The sequence below is a fragment of the Leptidea sinapis genome, chromosome 10 (assembly GCF_905404315.1).
Source record: "Leptidea sinapis chromosome 10, ilLepSina1.1, whole genome shotgun sequence".
Lineage (NCBI taxonomy): Eukaryota > Metazoa > Arthropoda > Insecta > Lepidoptera > Pieridae > Leptidea > Leptidea sinapis.
In genome coordinates this window covers 7,135,515-7,153,433 of record NC_066274.1, presented here as the reverse complement: position 1 = coordinate 7,153,433, position 17,919 = coordinate 7,135,515, and the positions used below count along the sequence as shown (strand labels likewise).

General features: G+C 35.7%; 1 protein-coding gene across 1 annotated transcript in view; it reads right to left on the bottom strand.

Annotated features, from left to right (window-relative positions):
• LOC126966428 (voltage-dependent calcium channel subunit alpha-2/delta-3) overlaps nt 1–17,695 on the bottom strand; it is a 46,020-nt gene extending 28,325 nt beyond the window's left edge. The window contains exons 1-7 of the mRNA XM_050810465.1: nt 17,287–17,695; nt 15,431–15,512; nt 14,139–14,249; nt 12,461–12,731; nt 9,840–10,363; nt 8,541–8,760; nt 7,783–7,919 (exon numbers count right to left, since the gene is read on the bottom strand). Coding sequence (XP_050666422.1) covers nt 7,783–7,919; nt 8,541–8,760; nt 9,840–10,363; nt 12,461–12,731; nt 14,139–14,249; nt 15,431–15,512; nt 17,287–17,363 — 1,422 coding nt within the window. The 5' untranslated portion in view covers nt 17,364–17,695. The remainder of the gene's footprint in view (nt 1–7,782; nt 7,920–8,540; nt 8,761–9,839; nt 10,364–12,460; nt 12,732–14,138; nt 14,250–15,430; nt 15,513–17,286) is intronic.
• Nucleotides 17,696–17,919: the final 224 nt, after the last annotated feature.

Here is a 17,919-nt window from a genome sequence, read left to right as displayed (position 1 = left end):
TATGTAAAAAAATTTGAGAGTGGAATTTGAAGATGCGCGCGCATCACTGTACGTGGGTAAAACTTTATTTGAATTTCAATTTTTGGAACTATTTGGCAACCTAATGTAGTATATTGCATTCGTTTGTCATTTGTTTTTGTAAATTGGCGGCAAATCTAAAACTCTTGTTACACGTGAAAATGAACCAAACGCGAGAAAATTTTCGCCAATGATTTATTACGAGTATGACTTTCGTTGTGGGCTTACTCAACAAAAAAACTATGATAGGCTGTGATTAGCATTTCTTAATGAAGCCCCATCTCGTGCCACTATTTACAATTGGTTTAACGAGTTTAAGCGTGGACGTAGCAATCTCAATTATGATCCGCGTGAGGAACATCCTTTAACAGCGACTACTGAAGATAACATCAGTGCTGTGCGACGCATGATAGAGGAAGATAAAAGAGTGACCTATCAGCAGATACGGGCAAACCTAGGCATTGGTATGAGTCAAGTTCAAAAAATATTACACGAACATTTCGGCGTTAGGAAACTTTGTACCAGATGGATTCCCCATACTTTAACCGACGACCAGAAACACCTTCGCATAGACCGGTGTCGCCAAAAGTTAGACAAGTTCAACGGCTGTGACTCAAATGCTGTATTTGACATCGTCACAGGTGATGAAAGCTGGTCTGGATATATTGCAACGAACCTGAAACGAAAGGCCAACTAAGGTAAAGAAAGGAAGACTTCAAGGAAAAAAGATGATTGCCAAATATGACCTTTCCGACTAAAGATCATTCTTTGCTCGGAAAGGTCATTTCACGACAGTTGTGCTAGAAGATGGAAGGACAGTTACAGCAGACTGGTATGCAGGGGCGTGCATATCATATAGGCAATAAGGCAGTGCCTACCTCGTTATAAACTTAGCTTATTATTTAAATAACAGCACTAGAGTTAAAGTTAATTTAGTTTAATTTGGTCCCATTATTCTATTACCAAACTTCTATTGATCACCCACTCATAAAAATTTTTACACAGATAAAATTCGAGGTATTCGCTTTACGAGCCCTGAAGATGAAGTGAAAGTGTACGAAAATGCCATAGAAGAGACCCCTAACGAAGAATGGGCCCACTGCTTTTCTCAGTGGTTCCATCGAATGCGACGATGTGTAGAGAGGAACGGAGATAACTTCGAAAAACAATAAAAGTATTGGCAACTTTCTACATTAAGCCATTTTTCATTTTCTAAACATTTTCAGTGTCACCTAGGTAACACAAAAGTAACAGGGTGAAGTTGGTTCCGAAAATTTTCTGACGTTTGCGACATTCGTTATTTTTTTATTGGTTTCTTCGTCCATTATTAGGATAGGCAAAGTGTTCAAGCCCGTACAGCCGTGGCGTATTCGTTATTAAATAATTAACTGTCAAAGCCATCACCAAATGCAAGATTTTTACAATATTGTTCGTTCTACAAACGTAAAATAGCATGAGGAATAAATAATTATTCGGATTTTTGCTTTGCTAGGCCAAAAAATTATAACTACTTGCGTGCATACATAAGTACACATACTTTTTTATTTATTTTATTTTTCCTGGTCGTTTGTCTTTAACTATGTGAATTGTGAACGAAATTCCCGGAAACGTAATCTGTACGAGTTAGATGAAGCAACTTCTCGATGATTTAAAGTCTCACAGTTTGAAACCCTGGATCTGGATGGAATAGCCGAGACGAGACTTATTCTTTATTCCGTAGTTTAATTTAAGTATTATTTGATTCACTCGTGACTTCATAAATAAAATCGTTCAAAGCAATGTTCCTCGTTTTTCACGCTTTTTATTAGTGTCACTTGTATGTATGTTTGTTTGTAACAGACTCATTTGGGCGCGATTATGACCCACTTTAAACGGCCAGATTTCGTTCAAACTTCGTAGATCTATCGAGTACCGATGACAATACATTAATTTGATAAAATGATTCCATTTTCCAATTTACAAAATAAGAGTTTTGTTAATTTATATAATTTTTCATCTATATTTTCATCTATCGTCGATAAGGCTGGAAAATGAACCTCAATATTATTTAATGATAATAATTCATTTTAAATTTCAACCAAAGCGTGTTTTTTAAATTTTTTTAAACTATTTTTAATAATTCAAATATATTGCACTTAATGGATAATTTATACCTCTAGAAAAAGTCTCTTGCTGTCAGACAACCTTTAAAAACAGGCCAGGTTAAATACTTTAGTGTGCGTGACAAGCTACGTCTTACACTCGCGATTTGTATGACACTTTGTTTTAGTGCGCGTGAATTGCTCAAAATAGAGGTTAGTTCTAATTTTTTTTCGACGTTTTCACAGCTGTCATAGTCTATCTAGACGTATAAATGACCTAAGTAGCCCGTATACAAGGTTGTCATTACTTTTGCAAGAGTCCTCTTAATACCCCGCAGCGAGAAAATAGGGGCATTATTAAAGTACAAGCAAGTATACCGCCTACTCAACGGCATAATGGCGAAGGGCTTATAAATCGTTTATTTTACTTTAAGTAAGCTTTTGAAGGCCCTTTTGTTTGTTTAGAAGATTTCACTTATGAAATACTTGAAAAATGTTTCTATCTTGCCTAATTTATCATCATTATTATTCCATTTAAGTGCCAAAGAGAAAAGTCCAATAGCAAAACAAATTTACAGATATCAATATGAATTTTACATAATTGCTTGAAGAGTCTGGCAAATGAAAGTTGAACCCAGCCATTTATACGAATGGCAACACTACTATTTATCACTGGACTGGTGGCTGTCAAAGTGCTTTTGTGCCTGTTTGATATTCGCCATTTTGGCGCTGTTTTCCATTAAGCGAGAGTCTGCGGTACTATAACTAGTGATGACAACCTCAGCTAAACAAACATCAATAGGAAAAATAGTTACAAAAAAATATTTGTGTACTTTATTATGTTGATTCCTGAAGTATAAATAATGCGGAAAACGACCGAAATTAATTCAAAATGCAATAATACTTCAGAGTACTATACGCTTCTCTCGCAGCCATTTGTATTATACGTCAAAATTGGTTCTCTGGACTCTCGCGAGTGGCGCTTCAAATAGGCACAAAAAATTTGCTGTCAAACATATGGAACAGCCTGTCCAGTGGTATTTATACAGGTCAGTGAATGGCAATAATAAATAAAATATCATTATGACAATGTCAATCAAAATCGATCTGTTGTGTCTTGCCGTCACATTGAGGTTTGTTTACATTGAATTTCTTAAATATTACATAAGATTTTATATATTTTACAAAGACTGATATTATAATTTTATATTTTGATATTACTATTCATCAGAAAATAAATACTTAAACTTTTTACAGGTGAGGTCATTATCAGGTTCTTGATTTTCTCTCTTATGTTTATTTATTGATGAAAGAGTAAAATGTTCCTGGGATTTCCCCATTTTATTTGACTGATTACTATTTTCATTTTTTATTCTATTTATAATTCATTAATACCATTCGCACATTTTAAAATAATCACTCATTAAATAAAATAATTGATAATAAGAAGTTGAAGGTTATATTAGCACATATTAATATGACGTTATAAACTAATATGGCTGTATGGGCTCGAACCCTTTGCCTATCCTACCAATGGATGAAGAAACCAAAAACGTCATAAAAATTCTGCTTATATATTATTTATTACAAAAGTAGTAATAAATAAGCAAATTATACGCTTGGAGATTTTCAAAAAATATTATTGAGCATATTGAAATGTTATTTTAAAACAATAAAATTATTAGGCTTAAAAATTGTTTCAATTGACTTTTTTACTGAGCGCTACTTCGGTCAGAATTTTTTTTTATGTTACCCCCAAGTCGCGCCTAAAGAAGTTTTACTTCAATAAATGCTTAGACGTCTTGACTGAATTCGTAGGCTAGTATGGTGTAGCGAATTTTATACTTGTTTAAAGATTAATAAGTAATAAAAAAAAATGTGTTTCACATATATCACCTAATACTTGAGTAGTATTGTTTCTGTGTAATGTTCATTTGAATTCATTAGTTTAGTTCACTACAAAGTATTGAATATTATATTGTATTTCAGGTAATCTTGACAACAGTTACGATTAAGAAAACAAAATATGAGATACCTAGACGAAACATACATTTCAGCAGCCCAAACGGAAACACTCATAAAAGATGCTTTTGAAAGTATACTAGAACATTGAAAGACAATGACAGAGCGAATATAAAAAAAAAATGAATAGAAAATACCTTTAACTTTGACAACATAAAAAGCGGTTTCAAGAATCCACTTACACATTTAGAATACATACTTCATATAAAATGACTCGAAAAGGCAGATACGGTTCTAAAATAACTTATAGATTATATCTACAACAGGAAAATAGATTTACCTAACAAGAAGCTTCAATTTTCCTAGTTTATCCTCAACGCGTAGAAAATTACGAAAAACTTCCGCGGGAAAACTGTAAACGTAATTTCGTCAATAGGGGAAAGCCATGCATAATAAAGAATATCGCTATTTTGTCCTACGATCAATACTGCCGTTCTATATAAATAGCCAACACGCAAGGAAATGTAGGTTCAAGGGTGAGCCACACGAACACAATCATAATTCTTAACCATAGATTATAAATACTAATACAACTGCCGTTTTATACTAGGGGGAAGCTTTTTGTGAGGACAGAGGACTTTTACATAGAGTCTCTATGGAAAAGTTGAACAATGGCGTTCTATACACATAATATAAGGATATATTTTCATTCGAAGTCTGATAGCAGAACGGCAAAAGTGTGCTTAAAGATAATGTAAACACACTTTTGTCCTTAGTCGCGTGTCAACTGTCATTGTTCGAATCGGGATTAAATGTTTTACATTGCTGGTTATTGACGAGGAATGCTTTAATCAACTGGATAAAATGCGGCAATGTATAGATTAAGCAGTCAAAGCTTATTATGATGTAATTTGTGGCATGTTCCATATTTCGGCTTTGTATGAATGGAACGTCAGTGGTCGTGAAGCAGTTATGTGCAAGTATTACTTTGTTTCGGTTTGTTAGGCGTCTTAGCTAGTTAAATTACAGGAATAGTGAGACTTAACATCTTGTCTTAAAGTAACGAGCGTAATCACTTTCTATTAGGACCGTCTCGTAGTGGCGAAAACATAAGTGTTATAGTCTCTGGCTAACGAAAGCTGAACCTAGCAAAAGGCGGCAATTTCTTCACTGCCAATCGTACGGATTGTTTTGGGGACTCCAAATTATCATGGCGTTAAGAGCAAGCCGTAATCTCTAAAACTGACTATAAATCATAACCCAGCGGATTAAGATCGTGACTAGACGACGACCAGTCTTCAGCTCTGATGAAGACCGAAACGTTCGTTTCCAACCTATACTGCGTAGGCCGAGCTTTATGACCCGGCTCCGAGTCATGCTAGAAGGACCATTCTTGGTAATTGAACATGTTAAGGGGCTTCACTACGAGTACCTTCTCGAATGTAATATTTTGTTTATTTTTAATTGTAACAGTATTTATGGCCAGACTAAGTTTATACAGATTACTTCCATATTTATATTCCAAAAATTAACGGACCAACCATATTAGTTCTGCTGTGGGTGGTCCATTGAACGAGTGTAACAGGCTCTGGGCCAGCAGGGAAAAGTGGCGAATGCTTGTGGGGCGAAACACATCTGCCCCAAAAGCTTTCACTTCGTGATGACCACGACCGCACTGTCAAGAGTGTATCGAAGAAAAAGAATAAAAATCCGATTTGCAGAATTTGTTAGTTTTAATTTTAGATCCAAGTTTCACTATTTTTTGTGCTTTGTGCTCATAGAGAATTAATAGTTTGTACACCTTCGTGTGACAGGAATGTGCGTTAGTAGCGCTCTCTGGGTTTCCACGGAAGACTATGCAAACTATGCTGAGTTGGGGGCCCATTGGCGTCATTAGATCATAATTAGATTAGTATAACTTTAAGAACTATTATCAGAATGTATAATGACGTTAATAAACATTTTTTCTTTCTTTCAATTTGATTTTTCGGATCAACTCAACAATCATTAAGGCAATCATCAATCAAAGGCAGTAATAAAAACTTTCTGAGATTAGTAACGAACAGTAGTAGGATTAAACAAAAACAAGCGAAAACGTAGATTGTATAATTTACGTCGTTGTTAACTTTTGTTTCACAGCTCATTTAATTATGTAAATGAAACCTCTCGACCGAGGAAGGGCGCCTGTTGCTTCGTTATCGATAAACTAGTGGTGCACCCCGGTTCCGCTTGCGTTCAATTCAATAATTATTAGAAAATACGAAATTTCCATAATTTTCTTAAATTTTCCTTTGTAGAGTTCTGGTATATAGCGCATCATAAGGTTAGGAAAGTCCTTTTAATGGAAACACGAGACTTGTAATACCAGAGGAATCACAAGAGGGTAGCCAACCTTATAAAGAGTATGGGCCATGGTGATCAGATACCATCAGGTATCCCGCTGTGATGTCACTACCAACACTAAAGTCTGAAAACCTCGAGTCTGCCTGACATCGGAAAAAAATTCAGAAACCGTTATTATAGATTTCCAAAAAATGATCAGTAGCCCTTATTTCACATATATATGACATTATGAGAATAATATCTTAAAACACAATTCGCGAAAATATCAAATTAATGACAAATTTCAATGACTGTTACTGTGTCATCATCATTTCCGCTGGAAGATGTCCACTGCTGTACAAAGGCCTCCCACAAAGATCGCCACGACGATCGGTCCTGCGCTGCCCTCATCCAACGTATTCTAGCGATCTTGACCAGACCGTCGAGCTATCTTGTGGGGAGCCTACCAAGACTGCGTGTTCCGGTACATGGTCGCCATTCGAGGACTTTACTGCACCAACGGCCATCTGTCCGTCGAGCTATGTGCCCCGCCCACAACCACTTCAGTTTAGCAACCATCTAGGCTATGTTTAGATAAATTATTTAGATAAAGTCTCTTGCTGTTAGACAACCGATAAAAACAGGCTAGGAATATTAGTTAAGTGTGCGTGACAAGCTACGTCTTACACTCGTGATTTGTATGACACTTTGTGTTAGTGTGCGTGAATTGCTCTAAATAGAGGTTAGTTCTAAAGTCTATTTTTTCTACTTTTTCACAACTCTTATAGTCTATCTATATACATATAAATGATCTAAGTAGGCTGTGTCATTGAATTTGGTCTCCAACGGATCTGCTGTTACTGTGTAACTTTTTTACAATTCACAATTTCATTCATAACAAAATTTTTTTTTCAATAATTTAAATAAAAACTTCTTAGGATTAAAACGCATGTCATTATAACCGCCCTCAGGCTATTAAATAGTAAGTTTAATTGTACAATATTACTTTGTAAACATATTTTTTTATGAAAAAAAAGCCCGCTGAGTTGAATATATAAAATTCTCGTGTCATGGTGTTAAGTTTAAACTTTGAACTCCTCCGAAACGGCTTGACCGATTCTCATGAAATTTTAAGTGCATATTGGGTAGGTCTGAGAATCGGACAACATCTATTTTTCATCCCCCTAAATGTTAAGGGTGGTGCACACGAAATTTTTTTTTTAATTATTTTTACATTTTTTTAAAATTTGTTTGATTATGAGTCAGCATTAAAAAATACATACAACTTCAAATTTTCACCCATCTACGATCAACAGTTGCTTTTGTATCGCGATTTTAATATCAGCAATACAACGTTTGCTGGGTCAGCTAGTAATTAGATAAAATTATTAATACATACTGTGTAGTCGATGTTGGCGTGAGTCCAGGTGGGGGTTGGTTCCTCCCCTGCCAGGATCATAGGACGGGCTATCACGTTGATGTACTTCAACACCTGCTGCTGCACCTCCTCCACAGAATGGATGTGGACGAAGTAACCTGACATCCAACAATCAAAATAAATTTATAGATAAAATATACGTTCTTAGTAAGTATGGAGAATTCATTATTAAATCCATTAATTATTTCTAGATCATTTATACGTTTAGATAGACTCTGACAGTTGTGAAAAATCGAAATAAATTAGGTTAACAGTTATCCTCTATTTTGAGCAATGTACGCTAGCACAAAGTTTTTTTTAATGAAAATAAGGCACGAGACGAGCAGGACGTTCAGCTGATAATAATTGATACTACCTTCCCATTACAATGTAGTACCGCTCAGGATTCTGGAATAACCCAAACATTCTGAGTGGCACTACAATTGCGCTCGTCACCTTGAGACATAAGATGTTAAGTCCAAGTGACATACAAATCGCGAGGGGCAGACGCAGCTTGTCACGAACACTAAAGTAGTAAACCTGGCCTGTTTTTATCGGTTGTCTAGCAGCAAGAGGCTCTATCTAACGTATAAATTAACTAAGAATTATTTCACCTGTAAGCAAATAATCTGTTGAGCACCCTAAACTTCGATTCACAAATTATATATTTTAATCCTTCCTTAGTAGAATATTACAATTCTTAATATTACCTCCACGCTTCGTATTTATATTAACCCCACCTCGGTTCAAGCAAGCCATCCACTGTATCTCGCGTACATTTGTGACCTCTTTCCCAATGAGGTATGTGAACACCCTCACAGGTATCAACGTCTTGTCTCCGATCACCTCCCTGTTGTACTCCTCAAACACCTCCGTCAGGTTTCCCGGCACGTAATCCGTGATCACCATTACTAGCTGGTTACATCCTTGCGTGCTGCTGACGTTGCAACGATTTCGCCTCTACAACAAATGAGGGTAGGGCTTAATCTTTTTTTTATGAAAATAAGGGACGAGACGAGCAGGAAGTTCAGCTGATGGTAATTGATACGCCCTACCCATTACAATGCAGTGCCGGTCAGGACTCTTGAAAAACCCAAAAATACTGGCGGCACTCCAAATGCGCTCTTCACCTTGAGGATACCACCTAGATTATGGGTATCAAAACGGCGCCTATTTCTGCAGTGAAGTGTAAGCATTATTGTGTTTCGGACTAAAGGGCGCTGTAACTAGTGAAATTACTGGGCAAATGAGACTTAACATCATGTTAATGTCTCAAGGTGACGAGCGCAATTGCAGTGCCGCTCGGAATTTTTGGGTTTTTCATTAATCCTGAGCGGCACTGCATTGTAATAGTTAGGGCGTATCAATTACCATCAGCTGAATGTCCTGCTCGTCTCGTCCCTTATTTTCATAAAAAAAACCTTTGAAACCAAATTTTTTGAACAACCTCGTAATATTTAGATTAAAATAGTTTTTTCACTGAAGTTAGAATTACTCCATTCACAGCATTTAGTAAATGCTGTCGTTATGATACTTCAAACACTTTAATATTATTTATATCTCATTTTTATTTATTTTTTCTTTTTTATGTAAATAAGGAACGAGACGAGCAGGACGTTGAGCTGATGGTTTGGTTTTGTTCTGATTGATACGCCTTGCCCATTACAATGCAGTGCCACTCAGGATTCTTGAAAAACCCAAAAATTCTGAGCGGCACTACAATTGCGCTCATCTTGAGACATAAGATGTTAAGTCTTATTTGCCCAGTAATTTCACAAGCTAGGGACCGCTATATTACTGCTTCACGGTAGAAATAGGCGCCGTTGTGGTACCCATAAACTAGCCGGCATCCTGTGAAAAGGAGCCTCCCACTGGTAAAGTGAGTCAGTCAGTGAGTTTACTGAAGTCATTGAAAAGAAATATAACATATAATATAAATACGTGTCTTCAATAAGCCTTAAATAAACAAAGCCTTGCGCTACAACAAATTTCCCTCATTAAACTTAAGGAGACTTCGCAAGCAATTTAAAATTACTTACGTGTTTGAGGGTTGTGAAAGCCTTAATGTAGGCTTCAGTTAAGTTGGCATTACCTTCCAGTGGTATTTTATGTTTCTTGCCTTTATCCGTCGGTTCAAGTTTATTTATAATAGTAAGAATATTTTCTGGGGTTGCCTGTACCAAATTCTGAAAGCATTGGATTACTTCCGAGGTGTTTGCTTTGAAGGTGAATACGTTAACGTAATCGTTGTTAGACAATGTTGCCAGCAATGAACCCAGTGTCCTTCTTGCCACGTAGTTCTTGAAGCCAGTCATCGAACCTGATACATCGAATAAGATAATCACGTCTTTGGAACAAGTGGCAGCTTCTATATACCAGGATTTGACTCTGCAATCGTACGTATCAACTTCTTTCATATTCCATGGCATGCCAGGATAAAATCGAAGTATGCCATGCGAACTTCCGAAGTATTGCCACACTAACGATGGGTCAGAATTGTAGTTCTTTATGAATACTTCGTTCAGTCCCTTTGACCATAAAATAGCACTTAAAGCATCTTCCTCTAAAACAAATGAAAAGTTGCACAGGATAAATAAACAAACATAGACAAAATAATTTTCAACTCAAAATGTATATCCTACAAGAATAATGTAATTTAAAACTTTTATAGCTGACCCGACAGACGTTGTTCTGTACATAATAAATAAACTACTGTTTTTTGTCATGAATGAATGAATGAATTTGTCAATAATATTTCATAACATCTAGAATTATATCGTAAAATATGCTCCCTGTTGTTATAATGAAACTGTTGAAAGCGGAACTGTCAAACCGTGCGTAGTAACGAATTCTCTCATAGAAAATATGTCCTACTAATACAAAATAAATATTGAAAATAAAAATAATTATTTGTCCCAAATTTAAATAAGAACTATCCTATCTCTCAAGTTGGACTAAACTGCACTCCACGAAGTAATCCCCATTCAAATCCGTTCATTAGTTTAGTTCACTGGGAACAACCATCAGGACACTGGATATATATATCTAATGGTATATTGTAAATATAACTATTATCGCTTGTTATCAAGTTATGAAGGTTCATACTGCCTCTATGCGATAATTTTAATAGCTAATGCATAGGTTTGTTCAAGACTTAAAACGGTAAAAAGATTCAAGTGTATAATTATATATGTTTTTATTTTGATTTAACGCTTTCATATTATTACTATTATTTTACATGAAAAAGTTTATCTCTAAGAATTCTTTCTTTCTTACTTTCATTCATAATAAACTGTAAAAATTTATCAAGGCTGCGATTTGATCCTTCGACACAATGATTCAACCAATGGTCCAATGACCATATCATCATTAAGTTGAAATAGCCGAACTATAGTTAGAAGTATAAATATTTCATCCATAATTTACCACTGTCTTATGAATTTTCGATCAGGCCTCGTGTACTGACGCGAGTTTAACATTTTATACCCATCCCAAGAAAAGTGCTCAACTCCGCTAAAGAATTTTTTCACTTCAAAAACTGCCGAAATATGAAGCAAATACGTGAAGTTAGTTTAATTTTTCTTATCCAACAGCCAGCATATTAAATATACACTTTGTTATAATGTTCAGATTGTCCGTCTGTGGTCCGATAAATGTTTCTATGAAGCATTTCGTTAGGTGAGTTGAATTTTGAATTTACGATGTTTCCTTCATTTACCCAAGTTTTTTCCTTTAAATAAAAATTCTTGATTTGTTAACAAGACCAAAAAGGATGTAAATACTACGTAATAAGAGTTGGGACTGCTTGAGTTAAAATTGAAATTTAGTTTAGTATGAAACGTGCAGTGATATTTGACATACGCTTGACATTGGGCGACCAAGTATAATCCGGCTACGTTTGAAATCGAGCAGTTGCTTATAAGGTAGTGGATTTCAGCTATCTCAGTTTTTTACAAGATTTTATTCGTCATACTAATCAAACTGCACACAGTGTGCAAAGTCTGATTAAAATCGGTTCAGTATTTTAAGACTTCATCGCCGACATACAACGTGAAACGAAATGTTGATATATAAACATTTCGTACATACATACAGTACATAATAAATAAATATCACCAAGAATTGTTTCGTATACTCTGTTAAAATCACAGAACTGTCTAACCGTGCGTCAATAAATTCCTTCATAGAAAATATATCTATACAAAACATATTATGGAAATAAATATGGGTCCCAAATCGAAATAAAGACTATCCTATCTCTCAAGTTGGACTTAATTGACTCCATGAAGTAATCTCCATTAAAATCCGTTCATTAGTTAAGGAGTTTACTGTAAATAAACATCAAGACACTGGATTTACATATATTAAGATATAAATATTAAGCTTACGGCCATTCCCAATATTCAGATGATAACTCATCTTATCCGTACACGCTGTCTGTCAATGGGAAGACGTATAGCTTACCATGGATAGAATTTTGTATGGAAATTGCAACAGTGAACTGGCTATAAGAATCACTTATCGGGTATATTGGGGTTATAGACAGCTAATTACTGAAAGTAGAAGGTAGTAATTTAACTCTATCTGTAGATAGTATATTGGGAACGGCCGTTAGAGGTTTAAAAGACACAATGAAAAATTTAAAATACTAGAACAATACCTTCGTAATATATATTTGTCGGCACATGAATACAGCTCATATTTGTGTTCACACTTATATCGTAGAAATGCGAATCTTTTTCGAGCGACACCTCCATATAGTTGGAATTATTCCGCGCAAATTTCGGTACATCGTCCTCATCGCGTTCCAACTGGGATCCATCCTCGTAGTAAAAGTCGGAATATTTCGCGGAACAATACTCGAAGTTGGTGTTCTTCACTTCAGTAAAATTAAACTCAGCTGCGAGTCTCTCTGCCGTTGCATGAATGCACTGAAAATCGGATATTGTTAACAATGCGAGGTTCTTTCAAACGACTTTTCAAGAGAGCTTTCGTACAAAACCGTCGGTCTTTCCTCGAAGTCTTGTCTTTGTTCATACTAGGTTTGCTTTGTTTGCAAATATTAACACATAGGTAAGTTTTATTTAATATTGAACTTAACATCGGTACCTTCAAAAAAAGCGCGTGCACCTTCCTTAACGGCCGGCAACGCTCCTGTGATTCCTCTGGTGTTGCAAGAGATTGTGGGCGGCGGTGATCACTTAACAACAGGTGACCCGTACGCTCGTTTGTCCTCATATACCATTAAATAAAAAAAAATAAAAAATAATATAGAACTGCTAGCAAACCTTTGTAGTGTCTACGAGTATGAGGCACCTTTGCACCGGATGCCGGCTAGATTATGGGTGAAGCAGTAATGTGTAAGTATTACTGTGTTTCGGTCTGAAGGGCGCTGTAGCTAGTGAAATTACTGGGCAAATGAGACTTGACATCTTATGTCTCAAGGTGACGAACGCAATTGTACTGCTGCTCATTTTTGGGTTTTTCAATAATCCTTAGCGGCACTGAATTGTAATGGGTAGTGCGTATCAATTACCATCAGCTGAATGTCCTGTTCGTTTCGTCCCTTATTTTCATAAAAAAAAGTGTGTGTTAACTTAATAAATTTGCACACCTCATCTCTCCAACTAGTTTAAATGTTCTTACAGAGCGTAATATAGGAGCCTATAGTTGCAGTCAGACTTATCATTATCTACTAGAATCTCCAACACCTTAAGGTCCTTTGATGTGATTAAGTGAAAGATCCAACATTAGTATTTTTAAGATCCTGTAATTGGTTCAAATTCAAATTCAAATATTTTTATTCCAAATTTGATATCGTATAACTTATTGAAAATCCATTCGAAAAAGTACGCCTCAGACCTCAGAAGAACTCATATACATACCGCTTCGAAAAGGTTCAGGTTTAATGAGAAGAAGTGGCAAGAAACTCATTGCTTAACATATTAACTCAAAATATTAACTTCAAATGGCTGGATGAGGTATACGTACGATATGTAAAAATTGAAGTGATGGTAGCAAATGTATTCAAGATTAACTAGAAAATTAGGTTATAAATACATTAACCCCCTTATTCATAATGGTCCGCTAACTTAAAACAGCCGCTAAGGAGTGTTTTTTCTCATTCTGACTTAGGTCAATAGAAGAAGTCAGAGTAAGAATTAGCAATGCTTTAAGTTAGCAGACTATTATGAGTAAGGGGGTAAAATTCTAATTACATGTAAGTAAATAAAGTTAAGGTTCAAATATATCTCAAAGAAATATAATATAGTGTATCTCAAACTATATTTGAGGAACATGTTGTTCACTTATAAAGATCGCAGCTATATGTCTGTTACCTTCACAGCATTGATTTTTCGCGTCAACATTGTGCTAACAGACCTCAGGGACGATTCCAGAATTTGTTTTCCATCTTTTTTCTTTACACTGGCATTCATTTGCTTGTATTTCTAAAAAAAAATATCTCGATTAGACAATAACAATTATTATTATAGAAAATTTATTGAAGTAGACGTTACTTTGCGGAGATCCATAATTATACAAATGATTTAAGTTTTATTTTGTGTTAATTCCGCGAATATTTGTTTTCGACATTCGACACGTGTTTCGCCTCTACACGAGGCATCCTCAGGACGTCTCGCCAAAATCTGGCACGAAACTCAAGTTGAGTTTGAGTGTACTTAAATTCCGCTTATATTTGTCTTCAATCCATTCGACACGTTTTTCCTCTGGAGATGTTGACAAAGAGGATGTAAGTACTACGTAATAACAAGCGGGACTGCTTGAGTAAAAATTTAAATTTAGTTTAGTATGAATCGTACAGTCATTTGACATAAGTTTGAAATAGTGGCAATTACATTACGGCGATTGGCGACGAAGTATAATCCGGCTAAATTTGACAGCGATCAGTTGCTTGAAACGTAGTGGATTTCGGCTATCTCCGTTTTTTTGCAAGATTATAGCCGTTATCAGTGAATCTATCAATGACTGCACGTTTGATACAATCGAGTTAATCGCTTTTTTCTTAGAGACCCTCTAAGCTGGATCGCTAGGCTGGATGTTGACTCAACAAATTCTGGCATAAGACTGAGCCAATCTGAGTCGTGATTATGTTTTCGCAAATTAACGCCTAGTTGTTATTATTTTTGTTAAAACGGTACCAAAAAAATAAATTACCGAAAAAAAACAGACTTCAAAAAGACTATTACAAAACAATAGATGTAATATAATATAATTTATGTTATCATGTAATATAATTTAAGACTTTTATGGTTTTCTCATGGATGCCATTGTCAGATCTGACCAAATTACAATGGGATCACACGGGACCCCACAAAAAGAAATAATTATCAAAATCGGTTCACCCAGTCGAAAGTTTTGAGGTAACAAACATAAAAAAACATACCGACGAAATGAGAACCTCCTCCTTTTTTGAAGTCGGTTAAAAATAGAGATTTTTAATAATGACAAGAAGAGACGATAACAATTAGATACACAAGCATCCTCTAAATGAAAATAACATAGAATTTCCTAAACTGAAATGTATGATTAAATATTCTGATAAATCCCAAGGAGCTTGTTACCGTGACCCAACTCAATAGGCAATACAACAAAGTGGTTCCGTACTTACAATTCTGATTTCATCCGATTTAGTGAGAGATTCACTTAAGCGCCAAATTTCATCTCCCAGTGTTCGGGCCCATTCCTTCACGCTGAAAATAAAGCCTTTGTTTGATTTGTAATATTGACATAATTTCGATATCTTTGATCTAGAACGGTATAAAGGAGCTAACACATACATTATACGCTATACATACATTTACAATGATGTGTGGCGTCCTATTATTATAAGTAATTGTCATATTCCTTCCATCACCAGTGGGAGGGCTTTGCACAGGTTGCCGGCTAGATTATGCGTACCACAACGGCGCCAATTTCTGCCGTGAAGCAGTAATGTATAAGCATTACTATGTTTCGGTCTGAAGGGCGCAGTAACTATTGAAATTATGGGCAAACGAGACTAAACATCTTATGTCTCCAAGGTGACGAGCGCAGTTGTAGTGCCGCTCAGAGTTTTTGGGGTTTGGGCAGGGCTTATCAATTACCATTATTATCATAAAAAAATCAAGTTTTGTAAGTACTTATTACCTATCTAGTATTAAAAATATGTTCGTATATTGTATCAAATCTATCTATATTCATAAATGTAGAGTCGGTATTTTTTTGTTCGGTTATACTCACAAAAGTAGAGAATCGATCGGAATAATACTACAGCGTGTTTCGGAGAATGTTTTAGTGTAATGCCTCCTCTCCACTATCGACGATGATCGTTACTTGTATGTTCATCTGTCATCGGCAAGCTAATCGTTGATCATCGTGTAAGCATCCACACGATCGTCCGTAATCATTTATTGAGCGGCAGTCCTTCAAGATGGACATAATGGAATGCGGTGATCGGTGACTTGTCGGTTTTTCAGGCACGCATCACAAGGAATTCGCGTGTCGTTAGTGCCCAAACGATCAACGGTCATTCATTCACTGGAGGATACTAGACAGTGATATTTGTGTTTTGTTTTCCTTTTATTTACATAGCGCGAGTAAGATACAATGACTACTGGGTGGTCAAATGATGAAACATTTAAATTCATAGAACTTATCAGAACTACCCAGAAATATGGATTCCCAATCGTATTTTTTTTATTAAATTAAGGGACGAGACGAGGAGGACGCTCATTTGATGGTATTTGATACGCCCTGCCCAATACAATGCTGTGCCGATCAGGATTCTTGAAAGACCAAAAATTCTGAGCGGCACTACGATTGCGCTCGTCACCTTGGAGATATAAGATGTTAAGTCTCATGTACCCAGTAATTTCACTAGCTACGGCGCTCTTCAGACCGAAACACAATAATGCTAACACATTACTGCTTCACGGCAGAAATTGGCGCCGTTGTGGTACCCATAATCTAGCCGGCATCCTGTGCAAAGGAGCCTCCCACTGGTCCTCTTGATAATATTCACTAAACATTCGAATTAAATCTATTCAGTAGTTTTTTATTTTTGTCCAGACATACATATAGATAAAGATACAAAAATTATACTACTTTCATCGTTTCGGTACAAACACAGCAAGTATTCTTTAAGAAAATATTCAATTTATGATTAAGATTTTTAGTATCTGTAGGTATAGATTTTTTATCTATCAACTATCTACAAGTATTTCTAATTATCTATATTTTTTGCAAGACCTTATTTATAAGTATATATGGAAATCAATTTTAGTTCGAACAACTAACAACTCTTTAACAGCAACCGAACTAAAAAGTAGAAAATAAGTTCGTAAAAGTAAATTTAAACGCGTGATTTTCCACAAAACACTTCAATTAATTCTGAAAAAAGATTTATCTACAATCAATCATTCTCTACTGTAATAGCTTAGCTGTAGCTAATATTAGAAATAAATCGGAGATAAGTAAAAAACTTACATATCAGCTCTCAATGCGGCTATGGGTTCAACTATTATCAGCACAGTAATTAAAACCAGGAACTTTTGACATTGCATTTTCAAGCAATGACTCACGCACTACAGCTTACACACATCCAATAAGGCACGAAGTTACGATGAATAATTTCAAAGAGAATTTATAAATAAATACATCAAAAAGAGCCGTAAATAATATTAAGCTTTCACCGATTACGATACTGTGCAAGGCCACTACGATAACAGGTATACAATAACATTGCAATTGATTTAGAACCGAATTATTATGTGTATAAGGTATTTTTTAGTATTCACAGTTTTTCACAACACCGTTTACATTTTGGTTAGCTCGCGTGTTTGTGCTCGGCCGTCTCGAAGGCGACTTGGGCGGGCGGCGTTCCCACGTGTCGCTTCTATTCTGGGCAGGCAGCGTCCGTCTGAGCGAAATAGGTCGTTCGCTCGCTTTCGTCAACAATCGGCAGTTTTACGAATCCTCCACCCGATTTTTGTCTCTTCAACTATTTTTAATGAATGCACTAGATTTTTAATGTATGAAAACAAACTTTTTTGTTCTAGTACACAGTCGAGCTAGATTTTCTTGTAGACTGTTGGTAGTTTATAATATTTTTAATGTGGC